The sequence below is a fragment of the Gambusia affinis genome, linkage group LG18, assembly GCF_019740435.1.
Source record: "Gambusia affinis linkage group LG18, SWU_Gaff_1.0, whole genome shotgun sequence".
In the NCBI taxonomy this organism is placed as follows: domain Eukaryota; kingdom Metazoa; phylum Chordata; class Actinopteri; order Cyprinodontiformes; family Poeciliidae; genus Gambusia; species Gambusia affinis.
The window spans coordinates 23,127,854-23,142,162 of record NC_057885.1 but is presented as its reverse complement, the minus strand read 5'-3'; the positions used below and the strand labels follow the sequence as shown (position 1 = coordinate 23,142,162).

The following is a 14,309-nucleotide window of genomic DNA, read 5'->3' as shown; positions in this document are numbered from 1 at the left end:
TTGTTTTCAAAATACAATGTAAACTATTTTAGGCCTTCCTTTAGATTTTCACTTGGATTTTGAGCTGGACTTTGACTAGGCCACTCTAACACATGGATATGCTTTTTTTTTTTTTTGGAACTTTTTTATTCAGATTTTCCAGTGCATGTCACATCTCACACATCTTACAGATTACATGTAGAAATACACGTTATATTTTTAAAAAGGGTTTTGTTTGTCCAGAGTCTTAAAGAAAAGACAAGAAAAAAACAATGATAATAGTAAAAAAAGAGAAAAAAAATAAAATAAAAAGATAAAATAAAAATACAGAGGAATCTCCCATTCATGGATATTCTTTAATTTAAGACATTTAATTTATCTCTGGCTGTAAATAATGACTCTTTTTCCAGAAACGAAGCGTCTTTAGGCCAGTTTTGACGTTTAAAGTCGCTGCTGTTGTGTTTCCTCTCAGCCCAGCTCCGCCCCGTCGCGGCGCAGCGCCACGGACTGACGGACAGATGCTGCAGGTGGAGCCAGAATGAGTGCCGATCCGCTACTGCAGGAGACGCTGATCAAGCGTTCGCAGCAGAAGAAAAGGACGTCGCCGCTGAACTACAAGGAGCGAGTGTTTGTCCTCACCAAGACCAGGCTGACGTACTACGAAGGGAAACCAGAGGTCACTGTTTCTGCCTTTTTATTTAAGAACAACAACGTGGCGGCAGTTCAGCTTCACACACAAACACAGGATTTCAGTTTGAATAGAAATCTGTGTAACATATCGCTGGGCCTGTCGCAGTACGAAATAAATTAATTCATCGCATGAGAAATTAAAATGGGATCAATAATTTCCATTTGTATGATTTATTGTTTCTCTCGTTCTACAAAAAACTGGATGATAAAAAACTAACTTCTTATTTTTTTAAAGGACAATTTTATTTGTTTGTTTACTTTGGATATTTAAAATGTTTTCCAGTTCCAGTGTTAAATTTTCATTACAGTTTAAAGTTTATTGCTTTATAAAAAAATGTTTTGTTGCATTTTTATTATCTCATCTCCATTATATTACTTAAAAAAGGTGTCAAAGCAACAATATTATCGTTCATTTGCAATAACTTCTGGGACGATTTATCGTCCAGTAAAATTTGTCACAGTGTTTTTTTACAGTGTACAGGCTCACATGTAGCCTGTACACTGTAAAAACACAAAATGTCTTACCAAGTATTTTTGGTCTAGTTTTTACTGCAAATATCTTCCTACACTTAAAAGAAGACAAAACTAAATTAAAAGTATTTTTTCAGAAAGAAATGGGAGCTTTTGAAAATAATTCCTTAATACTGACGGAGAAGTTCAATTTCTTTCTGAAAAGTTACTTTTAAGTTGGTTTTGTCTTAAGATATTTCAAGTAGAAACCAGATAAATTTACTTGGTAAGAGTTTGTGTTGTTTTCAGTGTTTCTCATCAAGCAAATACACTTAAAAATGTTGGTCAATGTTTCATTTATTGCTGGATTTTAGTCTTGATTTAAAGACACTCTGTGTTTTGGCTGTTTTGCAGTTTTGTGGAAGTTTGTTCCAGATTTGTGGTTTAAGACAGATTTGTGAAGCTGAATGCTTATTCTCCATGTTTGGTTCTGGGGATGCAGAGCAGAACCAGAACCTGAGAGGTCTGGAAGGCGATAGAAGACTGATTTTATAATCGTCTTTATGTGTTTCTGAATATTAAGATTCAACTTTAATATTATTTTAAGCCTAAATCTGATACGAAATCATTCATGTAGATTTAAAAGGATTCCATTTTTATCTAAACATTTTGTTTTACTGTACATTAGTTACAGTTCACATGCAGTTTGGTTTGAGAGAAATCCAGTTTTACGCCCACGTGTCTCTACAGTGAGGCAAATAACCAAATCAAAACTGTTCTGGAGGAAATGACAGTTTTTTTTTTGTTTTTTTTAGGTATCATAATCATCATGTTAAAAAAAGAAAAAAAGAAATGAAACAAGCGTTTGCTTATTACTCATCTGATAAACTCCAGCTCAGAAACCAAAATGTCTGTCGACTGACAGCAACATGTTAGTGTGAAGAAACAGAAAAGGCATTTCTGACGCATTTTTTTCCATCAACAGAAGAAGTTCAAGAGGGGCTCTGTGGAGCTGAGCCGCATCAAATGTGTGGAAATCGTGAAGAACGAAGGTGGGATTATCCCCTGCCAGAACAAATACCCATTCCAGGTAAAACAAAAACACGCAGCGCTGCTGCATTCTGCTGAAACACCAAGAAAACTGATGAAAACTGATGCTCTCCTCACGTTTGGAGATGAAAAGGCGTCATGCGCCAAGATAACAATCAGAGAAAACCTGGCAGAGCTGAGCTGCAGCTGCTGTAAGCTGCAGATCAGCGTTTCGGCTCACTGACGAGAGCAGCTGCAGTCACTCCCACACATCTCTTACCTACAAACGTCCTTTTTCCACCCTTCACTGCTTCCCGGTCCGACCAACCAACCGTAAACTCGCCAAACTTTAACTGGATTTATTATTTTACATTTTAACTTTTCTTTTCCCAGTTTGTTGCCAAGTCACTTTCTCCAGGATTTTTATCTCGTTACTGAATCACATTAATCTGCTTTCCAGCCCGAACTCATTCCATAAAGGAAAGAATGACTTTTAAAGTTTAAACTGGTTTTAGAAGTATTTATTTTAAAAATTGACTATTATATAATAATTTACACATCTCTTTCCAACATCAAGTCTGACTGCTTTATTTGTTTAAAGTATTTCATGTTTGGTTTATTGCTGAGGAGGAACAAGAACATTTTTGGGCCTTTTTCGGTCAAAACTTGAGAATTTGGACCAAACGTTTGGACAAACAGATTCAGCACATCTTATCTAATCCTCCTGAATGTTTCTGTGTTTGTGTCCAGGTTGTGTACGATACCAACACGCTGTATGTTTTCGCTCCCAGTCAGAAGAGCAGAACTCTGTGGGTCCTGATGCTCAAACATGGTGGGTCAAATAAAAACAAGAACCAGTCAAACTGAGAGTTTAGCAGATGAGTCATGAGAGAAACCAAGATGGTTATTTTGGGGATCAATAAAGTAAATTCTGTTCTATTCTATTTTTTTATTTTTTGGTGTTTGGAAGATTAACCGTTTTGTTACCTAGCAACCCCAGCAGAATTCCACCCGTAACCTAGCAACCTAAGCGGAACTCCAGCATGCTTGGTCAGCTGTACAATGGCTGGTGGAAAAGACAAAGTGTTTTGTTGTTGACTCACCATCCAGAAGCCGTAACTGTTCATCTGTTTGCAGCCATTTTAAGGTGAAAGTGTAGATGTGGAGTTTGGGGGGGTGAAGGGGGGGGGGGGGGCGTGGCCAGCAGCACTTATTATGATTTAAAGTGACAAGACACCTTAAAGAAGCTCGTTCTAAATGATCTATTACAAAAAATTAATTTTTATGTTTTGTATAGGCCGTAGAACTATTCTTAAAAAAAAAGTACAAAATCTTTTGGTTTGTTAGGAAGCATAATGGATCACCTTTAATCTCCCCTGGTGTTGGACAGTAACGGACACGATTGTTCTGCAGCTACTGGACCGGATGAGGTTCTGTTTACCTCCATAATGTTTTTGTTTGATCACGTTCTGATGATCATGACGTTGAGGACGAATACTCTGATGTTACCCTGAAACATTTTCACACTTCGAACCGCACTCTGAGGCTGGTTTCTCTGCAGCCCCCTCTGTTTCCACTGCGCTGTCACTTTTGTTCTTCTTTTTACCTCAAAACGCCAACCTGGCAGGAAGTGGACCGTCTGTCTGCAGACTGATCTGGTTTGATTTTTAAACACAGATCAGCTCCAGCCAGTCAATTTATCCGTTTCAACATCGAACACTAAGCATAAACCTAAATTTATACCTACTTCATTTGACCACATAAAGACAAAAAGTAATCCAGAAAGGCAAAAGATTATTAATACGGCAGAAAAATCTTATATTTTTCTTAATTTCTCCTTCTCGTCGTCTTTTTGTTCTTTTTGCTGCTTCCAGAGATCCAACACAACGCAGGCGTGCTGCCGAAGTTTCACCCCCAGTTCTGGCTGGAGGGCCTGTGGCTCTGCTGCCGCCAGGCAGGCAAACAGGCGCCGGGCTGCGAGGAGTACAACCTGTTAGGAGACAGTAAGCCCCGCCCCCTGGCTTCCTGTTCAGTGTGACGCAGCGCCATCAATCAGTCATTTAATTTAGTCAACTATGGTGCAATTTTATCCATGTTCATAGAAAGTTGAGTCGAAGGAAAGATGTTATATAAGTGTTACATTTAAAGCTTCTTGAGAACCATTCAGCTTGAGGTCAAAGGTCACAGTGATTTGGCCAATACAGACGAAAGGGAAACGTTGAAACTTTCAGCTTCACTGACGGTTTCTGTTCCTCTTCTAGTTTCCAGAAAACCTTTGCCTCCGATTCCTGAACAGGAAAACACGGTGAGTAAACAAAACGAGCAGCAGCAGCCGGTGAATCAGGAGACGCTGACGCAAACGCTCCGTCCTGCTGTCCGCAGCGCCGGCGCCGGCCTCCTCCTGTCCCAGAGGACGAAGACGAGGATGACGAGGAGGAGGAGGAGGGAGAGGAGGTGGTGGTGGTAGCCCTCTACGACTTCCCAGGGATGGAGGCGCACGACCTGAAGCTGGTCCGCGGCAGAGAGTACGTCATCCTGGAGAAATGTGACGTCAACTGGTTCAGGGCGCGCAACGAGTACGGGTGAGAGGTCACACACCGGAGCAGAGGTCACGCAAACATGTTAACTGTCCGCCATTTTGGCTAAACCTTTTCAATGTCCGCCATTTTGGCATTGTGAGCCAAAATCATCAGCAGTCAGGGGTCATATTTTTCCAGTTAGGAAATCTAAATATTTTTGTTGTAAATCTTTATTTTTGTGATTTCGACCATCTACACCAAGCATGGTATATTTATAAACTATGAAAATTTTTTGTGTTTGATGACCTAAAAGTATCTCAGCGAAGTAGCTCATGTCAAATATAGTTCCTGTCACATTATCCCTTGACAAATTGAACATCGTACTTATTTGTGGGTAACATGGCTCATGGTTTGTGTTACAGTAGGGATGGCAGTAGAAAGTAAACTCTGCAGCACCTTAAATATTTAAGTGCTTTACACAAACAGATACTTGCTCTACTGCTGAGCTCAAGCTAGTCAATGTAAAACTAGAACATTGTTGTTATGGATGCAGACGATGCAATTGTCCTACAAGCTCTCTGAATTCTGCACAATATATGAATGAACCTGATTGAGTGATTTTAACTGAGCAGTGTTTGGAAATAGTATTTTTTCCACAACAATGTAAAAAAATTACTTTGTGCAGAATAAAGTAGATTTTTTTACCACTGTTTGTACTTTTTAAACAATATTTTTTGGGTTTGTTTCTCAGGGAGGAAGGCTACATCCCGAGTAACTACGTGACAGAGAAAACATCTGGGAACCTGGTGGAGTTTGCGTAAGTGGTTTAAATATTTCCTAGTTCAAAGTTGAAACCTGCTGCTGATTTCATCTAAACGTCTGCAGCTTTCATCAGTCATTAACTTTATTAACTCGCACTGATCATAAATTTAGTGAAAGATCGACTAAGAAGATTTTGTTTATTTAATGAATGTAAAAGTTCACTTTAATCACTGTTGCTACTTAAACTGAAACTTTTTATTTCCAGCTGATGTAGAAGTAACAGCAGGAGTGCCAAGAGTTTTTTCACATGTGATTTTTGTTAAAATGTATTATTTATTAACATTAGAGGGCATTTTCCCTCTCATCCTAAACGTTTTTCTTAAAATTTTAGTGTGAATTTATTTCATTAATTGATCAGGATAAAACCAAGAGATGCAATAAAAACAGTATTTTGTTTCTACAAGCAACTAAAGTTTTAGGTTTGGCCCTTCACAGTGAAAGCTTGAAGAGACAAAAACATGGTTAGCAATAACTTTGTTGGTAAATAATTCAGCATTGAATAGTAGTAGAAGAAGAAAGACGGGTAAAGTTGTGAGTATATCCAGCAGTTTAAATCTGAAGCAGAGTAGCTGCAGAGCTAGCACAAGATAAGCTAACTCTCTCATACCTCGGGCTTGTTTCTAAAACGTTTTTCTCCTTTATATGTATCAATAGGAACCACAGTTGCCTGCAAATATTTTAGCTATCCTCTAAAAACGCGTATAACCGCTTACTTTAATATTTAAAACACCAAATATACCTTGCTAAGCAGTAATACAGGCAGTAGAAACCATTAGCGCTCACGCAGAAGCTAACGTGTACGGTTTATTTCATTTCCGTTCTTCGAGGATTCAGCCAATCAGCGCCAGGGAAAAATAAATGCAGCTTCTTGATTGGCTGGTTTGCTAACTCCAGCCAATAGCGCGTCAGGTAGCATTCCTGCTACATATTTAAGATTTCCAAGTTGGATTTTCTTTCAAATATTTTAGATTTGCTGCAAGAATTTGCAAACAAATGATTTATTTACAAATAATATGTGTTGTTTTGCTCCCCAGTTTCATAAATCTCAAGTTGAAATTACTAAATTACTATTGTGCTTTTAATGTGCTCGTTTTACCGTAAAGGTTACAAATCTGCACCTAAACATTCCTCACCTGCATAAAGAAAGTTTTTTGTTTCACAAGAACTGAACATTTATTTAAATAAAAGTCACATTTAGGTTGACATTTATTACAAAATATAAGGTAATCTCTCAAATTAAGTGTTAGAAGTGATAAAAGTCTTAAAATGTTTGTTTCAGATGGTACAGTAAAGGAGTAAACAGGAACATGGCTGAGGAGCTGCTGAGGAAGGAGGTCAGTGTTTATTATTATTTATTTTCTGCTTCTTTACTTTTATCAAACGTAAACCTTCATAATCTGACAGATTCAAACGCAGACGCTTTGATTTAAGTCTCATCAGTTAAATATCAATCAGTTTACCTGTTAAAGAAAAATAACCAATATTTTTGGTTTGTTTGTGTTTGTCGCCCCCTGCAGGACAAAGAAGGAGCCTTCGTTGTGAGAGACTCCAGCCATCCGTCGACATACACCGTCTCTCTTTACACCAAAGCAGGATCCGGGTAATAATCCCTGTTAGCCTTGATTTTACTTTTTATATAACTGGTTTCTGCTGGTTTTGTCCGTTTTAGATTCTTGACAAAACTTCTGTTGGTTGATTAATATTTAAGTTTTTAGATATTTTTAAACCCCTGATTTAGGACAGTTTTAAAATTAAAATTAAACATGTTAATTAAACCAAACATCAGTTGTGTTGAGTATTAATATTGAAGTTTTGTCTCAAACAGTTTAAGATTTCAACCATTTTTCTTTACAACATTGCTGAAGTTTAGTTATTTTGGACAAAAAAACCAAGACCAATGTCTCCCTCAGATTCCCAGCTGTAGTTAGGTTTGGACTAGGCCGTTATAAGACATAGCAATAGATATGCAGTGATAGTTTTCTTCCTCACGTTGTGTTTTGCTTATAGACCAAAAGGTTCGGCTTCAGTTTAACATGGATTTGTTTCTATTTCTCCCTCTGATTTGCTGTTTTGTTGTGTTTTGTAGGGAAGGAGGTCCAACAATTAAACATTATCACATTAAAGAGACGCAATGCACGCCCAAAAAGTTTTACCTGGCTGAGAAACACCAGTTCAACTCCATCCCTGAACTCATCGAGTACCACAGCCACAACGGAGCCGGTAACAAAAAACCCAGCAGAACGGAGCTCAGCCGATGCTAATCTATGTTATCGCTATGTAAACCCATGCTATGCTAACCAATACTAAACAAAACATTAGATTATGTTAAGCTTTATGTTTAATTATTTTCTTTCTTTGAATAGCTGTTTAATCAAACTCAAAGTTTTAACACAATTTGCCGTGAGATGCAGAGAGAATTTAATTCTTAAAAGGGCAGCATCACGTAAAATTAAAATTTTTTTAACTTTACATCATATTATAACATTATTCCCTTCGCTCCTTCAGACTAGCCAGCAGTAATTGGGTTAGGGTTAGCTTAGCACCTGGTGGAAATGAGCATCTGCTGAGCTCATTATAGGAGCTTCTTCTCAGTGAAACGCTGGTAAAAACGTTGTTACGGTGGAGCCAAGCTGTGATGACTTCCTGGAGGCGGATTTTAGACAGAGCAGGAGCTTCTTAAAGAAACAGAGGCCCAATTTAAATATCTTAAATTACAGTCAAATTTCTTTTAAGTTATATTTAGTATATGTAGCATTTTTATAACAACTAAAGGTAACATCGTTGACTGTATTATAAAATGGCACAATGTTGCTGGAAAATACTCATTATTGCCCCTTTAAATATTTGAATAGCAGATAATTTATGTGTGAATTTGTTCTTCTTCAGGTCTTGCAGCCAGGCTCAGATATCCTGTAGGAAAGCAGGACAAGTCAGGTCCGTCGACGGCGGGCTTCAGCTATGGTGAGTAGCACAGCCAGATTATTTTTAGTCTTTCTAAAACCCTGAAGGCCTTTACGCCAGACTTTAGTTGACATATTTTACAGTATTTTTACATTCGTCTAACCCTGGATCTGTTGTGTCTGCAGAGATGTGGGAGATCAACCCGAGCGAGTTGACCTTCATGAAGGAGCTGGGCAGCGGTCAGTACGGCCAAGTGAGGCTCGGCATGTGGAGGTCACAGCACAAGGTGGCCATCAAGGCCATCAAGGAGGGCGCCATGTTCGAGGAGGACTTCATCGAAGAGGCCAAACTCATGATGTAAGGACCAGAAAACCAGCAGAACTAGAATTACTAGAGGTGTACTCTTAAATTGTCGCCATCTAGTGATTAGTGAAAGGTACTGCAACTAAATGCATTTGTAATAATCAGATTTGTTAAAAAAAAACAAAACAGATTTGAGTTGGGTTGGAGAGCCATGTTTCCAGTGTTTTCCAAAGTGGGTGGGAAAATAAATTTTGCTTAATGGAAAAGTAATTTATTTTTCTAAAATGTTTTTGCGCTATGACAAAGTTTTTTTTAAATCAAAAGAGTTTTATTTTTCTACCCTTCGATGGAATCGCTTTTTTCGCATCATACAAGTCAAAAAATCAACAAACGGATGTTACTACTGGTGGAAACCACGAAGAAGACGACAACAGGAAGTAGTTGGAGGATCATGCAGTGGCATATTTTTAATGACATGGTGTGATTTAAACACAAGTGTGATTTTAATTCGTTCTCTTATTTAACAGAAACACGGCAATTCTGAAATAGTGTGGTGTTTTTTTTAAGTTAGCGGAATATCAGCAAAGTTGTAACAGAAATGCAGCCACTCAGTGTAACTTCCTTCTTTTCGAAATGTAAACAATGATGGAGTAGCCTCAGATTTTAGCAATTGTAGCATTTGTCCCGTCTTTGGTAAAAAACTCCAAGTCATTTCTCCCACTGGCACTAGACTAGTGTGTTTGTTTTGGTTGTATTTACCCAGAATGCCTTGTGCTGTAGCCCACTTCCTGCTTGTGGAGCGGGCTCTGGTGCGCTTGGTGTTCACATATGGATTTGAAATGAACCAGAGTTCACTTCAGCTACACCGAGACAGAGATTTTAAGTGGACCAGAGTTCGTATTTGCGCTTCCACAGACAATTGAACCGAATTCTCTTGGCAAACAAACTGGAGTTCAATTAGAGCAGACTAATGAGGATTCATGTGAATGAACCCAAAAGCCTGGATTTTCTCATGACAGTCCGGTCATTCTCTTGCCATCTCTCCAGGAAGTTGTCCCATCCCAAACTGGTGCAGCTGTATGGCGTCTGCAGCCAGCAGAGGCCCATCTACATCGTCACAGAGTTCATGCAGCAGGGCTGCCTGGTGAACTACCTGAGGCAGCGGCGCGGCAGCTTCAGCCTCGGGTCGCTGCTCGATATGTGCCTGGACGTCTGCGAGGGCATGGAGTATCTAGAGGCAAACAGCTTCATCCACAGAGACCTGGTACGTCTCTCCACTGGTTCTGACTTTGCAACCACTGCTGCCGGTTCATTTATGAGCTGTTTGTCTTCTGAAGGCGGCCAGAAACTGCCTGATGAACGAAGCTATGGTGGTGAAGGTTTCTGACTTCGGCATGGCCAGGTAGGACTCTATATTCTGATTATTTTCATATCACTCAAGCAAATCTGCGGTCAGATTAAACGCTCCTCTTGCAGATACGTCTTGGACAACCAGTACACCAGCACCAAAGGCGCCAAGTTTCCTGTGAAGTGGTCTCCGCCTGAGGTCTTTAACTATTGCAAGTTCAGCAGCAAGTCGGACGTCTGGTCGTACGGTGAGGGTGTTCAAACCGCGTCATCAACACCCGAACAGAGATGAGAAACTCACTCTTAAATGAGTCAACGTTAATTATGCTAACTCTACACCAACATGGTATTTAGAGGAAGCTAATGCTAAAGCTATCGTAAACCAATGCTAGACTAGCAGACTGAAGCTAAAGTTCTGACTTAAGTTTAAATTATATATGCACCCTCTATCACCAATTTAAATGTGACATTATAACTTATTTACTTTACCCTTAGATATTTTATTTATATTTATATCTTTTTCTCTGCTGTTTGTGTTTTATTTTGTTCTTCTATGTTTGTAGTTTTAAAGTTGCTGGTGGAAAACAAGAGAACATGAGAGGAAATGGAGCTGCTACGTCCCCCATTTCAAAATAAAAGCATGGATATAAACTTAGAACCATGAAGAATTCTAACAGTTGATAACAAAAACGTCAACGCAGACGTTGAACTTTATCTAACTGAAAGTTTACAAAACAGAAAAGTGAATTAGTGTTTCAGAATCATCTAAAGAAATGAATCATGGAGAATCTGAGTGCGCTAAGTGTTTTCAAACTCCGCTGTTAGCAGATGAGCAATGGTGTTCCCAATACTGTTTTATTATCAGACAAACTAAACCTGGAAACATGCAACAAAAGTATTGGGTTGGATGGGTTCTGATCATTATCTGAAAACATTTATTTTTATTTTTGTATCTACGTTGTCTGATGTTAAAACTTCTTTGCGTTAAAACAGAAACATTTAAGGATGCATTTGAAGACATTAACATGCTTGTGTTTGTGTGAATCCAGGTGTGCTGATGTGGGAGGTTTTCACAGAGGGCCAAATGCCGTTCGACCAAAGTCTCAATCACCAAGTGGTTGCCATGGTAACCAACGGCCACCGGCTGTTCCGGCCCAAGATGGCCACGGCCGCCCTGTACGACATCATGCAGCTCTGTTGGAACAACGTAAGTGGAAGGAAAAAAAGAACAAAAGTTTTGTTTTTTCTTGTTAAAACTACAGATATCTGATTTTTCTGTAACATTTTGCTGCTTCACTGATTTCATGCCCTTCAGTTCCATTTTGCTGTTGGATTCACGGAGCAAACAGCACAGATTAAATGCTGGTGGAGGGATTTTTCACATTCCTCTGGAGAAATTTTAACATGGAGTTAACAAAAAATATGATATAATCTGATATATTTTTAGTTAAAAAAATAATCTAAAAAGAAATTCAGACTATTGTCAATAAGAAGATTCTACTTGATCACATAATGACAGAAGTGGGACGAGTTTTTATGTTTATCTGCTTTTTAATTGAATATACTTTTTACAATAAGTATAACAATCCTCTCTAAATGGTTTTAGTTGCATAATTTTTATATTTTTATGGACTGCAGATGGAAATTAGCACTAATATTTTTGTATGTTTAATAATAAAAGGTCTTATTTACCGTTATGGTTATTCATTATTGAATGTGTAGCGCCATCTGGTGGACAGTTCTGTCATTTCAATTCTTAACTTTGAATTGAAAGGTAACAAAAGATTTATTTTATTGTTGTAGATAAAAGGAATTTGTTTTTTTTTTTAGCCAGAACAGAAATTTGTTTATTTCCTTTACAACATTCCTGTTTTCTGTTTTGTAAAACTAGTGATGTAGCAAGTAAATATTGTTGAAACTTCCACCTACGTTAACTGGACTGTAAATATTTCACACTAAAATAATCACCTATTTTTGCTGAAAAGTTACCTGTAAGTTAACAGGTAACTTTCATTTCAAGTGTACTGAGATATTTGCACTAGAAACTGAGGGGCTTGTTTCACAGAGCCACACAGTTACTTTATAGTTTTATAAAATGAGGTTGGAAAACACGTGCCGGCCCTTTAAAGAGTTCCAGGATCTGCTCTGTTTTTCTAGAGGAAGTTTCTGCAGTTTGATTTTTCTCTCTGCAGAGACCTGAGGATCGTCCATCTTTCTCTCAGCTTTGCCTGAAGCTCTCAGACGTTTTGGAGGACGACGGTGTTTCTTCATCCTGACCATCCAGGCTCCTCCTCCTCCCTGCTGAAGACGCCCTGCTGTCGTAACCTTTCTAAAGGCTCTGTGGTTTATATATTTATATTTTTAAACCACAAACAGAAGGACAGCATTCTGCACAGTAACGCTGCTTAACGCGATGAAACGTCGAGGAATCGACCACATCTGCTTATCAGCTGCTGAACCCGATTCAGGACGGCGAACGGGAACCGAGCGACGCTCAGTGACTCTGGAGGTTTAGTCCGGTGTCCCAACATGCTGGGTGGAAATAAATAGTTGTCACTAAACTTCCTTCCTTCTACTTGTTGGAGTTCTTACTGAAAGTAAAGAAGCTCACAAGTCGAGGTGCGGTTTGACCGCAGCACAGACTGATTTTTATATAAAACCATCACTTAAGTGAAACCTAAAAAAACTAATTTTTGCATTTTTAACTAAATGAATTTTGTGGCCTGCCAGCAGTTTAAACTCTTCAGTTTTTGATATAAAAAAAGTTAGAACTTTTTAGACGTTTTTCTAAAGCGACATATTCTTGCTAATCACACATTGTTTCAACATATTGTGGTTTGTAACATGTTTATAACACAGTGTCATAAACAATATATTAACAAGAAGTTATAAAGCATCAATATGTTGCTTTACATTGTTGCATTATAACACATTTTTAACATAGTTACATTGTTTATAACAGGTTATACTGCAACAATATTGCTGTTAACATTGTTTTACAGTAACAGTATGTCGCTTGTTACAATGTTGCTTTGTAATGTGTTATAACATTGTAATAACATACTGTTTAGAACAATAGATTGTTGCTATACAGCAGAATATCAACAATGTTTTGTTACAATATGTAAAAAAACAAGTTTAACTTTTTAGACTTTTGTTAAAGTAACATGTTGTTGCTAATCACAAATTGTTTCAGCATATTGTTTATAACATGGTTTTAATGGCATAACAGTTATACTTTATAACAACAACTTGTTATAAACCAAATATGTAGCTGATAACATGTTATTGTTCTCAACAATATGTAGTTATAAAGCAACATAATGTTTTTAAGAGCCGTTTCCACAGTCAGTGATGCTTTGGGCCTCCATGTTCATGCAATAATTCATGCCTCAACCCAGTCCGGTTCCTTACTGTTCAACCCAGTCCGGTTCCTTACTGGTCAGTCCAGTCCGGTCCCTTACTGGTCTATTTACACTGAATGTAAAATTATGCTTTTATTATTTTTGGGCCATAAAACCTCAAAACGAACAAATATATTATGGTACGAGTTTCTACTTTATGAAAGTATTTAACTGAAATGAATTAACTTTTTTAAACAGATTCCCAAAGCATTTCAGTGCGTTTATCATCGTTGCCATGGTGACAGTGCCAGGTCGACCTCAGCGGTTAGACGTGGGTTAAATCCAGACCGATGAAACCATCCGTTACCCAGACTGCATATAAATACAAACTTTATATTTTCTGAGACCAGGTGTGTGTTGGGCCCAGACTGTTTGCTGGGCCGCATTATTAATGACGTTCTGGTTACAGCGGTACCGGGGCGTGTGGTTCTCAACGGGCTGCACCAGATCTACTACATCAAGTTTGGTTGTTTATGCTTCCTGCTGTCCTTTCAGAGTTTGATTTTCTGTTTTGTTAGTCCGCCCAGGTTGGATTGTTTGTCTTAGTGTTTGTGAGGGCGGGTTAACAGCCATCCAGTTATTTAGTTATCCGTTTGTCTTTGGGTCACTTCCTGAAGACTCAGCCCATGTCGCTGTTAATCTTAAATATCTGAGACTCGATCCTGTTTGGTGTGATCTCCAGTTTGGATTGCATGTAATCATTTTGCATCTTAGGTTTGCAGTGAGCATTGCAGTGGTTTATGTGGGTTTGTCCGCCTGAAGTGGTGTTTAAATTCGGGTTGAACATTATCGGGTTGACAACGAATGGATAACGTTACCGGGAAACCTTCTTATTTGTATAACAATAAATATTGTTAATAATTAA

General features: G+C 38.3%; 1 protein-coding gene across 2 annotated transcripts in view; it reads left to right on the top strand.

Annotated features, from left to right (window-relative positions):
• Positions 1 to 14,309, top strand: part of tec (tec protein tyrosine kinase) — a 19,797-nt gene extending 5,488 nt beyond the window's left edge. The window contains exons 2-18 of one of the 2 annotated variants that reach the window (XM_044098696.1): positions 452 to 655; positions 2,105 to 2,209; positions 2,899 to 2,980; positions 4,023 to 4,151; positions 4,410 to 4,453; positions 4,531 to 4,730; positions 5,419 to 5,484; positions 6,769 to 6,823; positions 7,007 to 7,089; positions 7,576 to 7,709; positions 8,376 to 8,450; positions 8,576 to 8,747; positions 9,741 to 9,957; positions 10,031 to 10,095; positions 10,170 to 10,288; positions 11,090 to 11,247; positions 12,233 to 14,309. In XM_044098696.1, coding sequence (XP_043954631.1) covers positions 518 to 655; positions 2,105 to 2,209; positions 2,899 to 2,980; positions 4,023 to 4,151; positions 4,410 to 4,453; positions 4,531 to 4,730; positions 5,419 to 5,484; positions 6,769 to 6,823; positions 7,007 to 7,089; positions 7,576 to 7,709; positions 8,376 to 8,450; positions 8,576 to 8,747; positions 9,741 to 9,957; positions 10,031 to 10,095; positions 10,170 to 10,288; positions 11,090 to 11,247; positions 12,233 to 12,316 — 1,926 coding nt within the window. In that variant the 5' untranslated portion in view covers positions 452 to 517 and the 3' untranslated portion in view covers positions 12,317 to 14,309. Of the gene's footprint in view, positions 1 to 451; positions 656 to 2,104; positions 2,210 to 2,898; positions 2,981 to 4,022; positions 4,152 to 4,409; positions 4,454 to 4,530; positions 4,731 to 5,418; positions 5,485 to 6,768; positions 6,824 to 7,006; positions 7,090 to 7,575; positions 7,710 to 8,375; positions 8,451 to 8,575; positions 8,748 to 9,740; positions 9,958 to 10,030; positions 10,096 to 10,169; positions 10,289 to 11,089; positions 11,248 to 12,232 lie in introns of those variants that run through there. The other variant, XM_044098697.1, reaches the window with a different exon arrangement.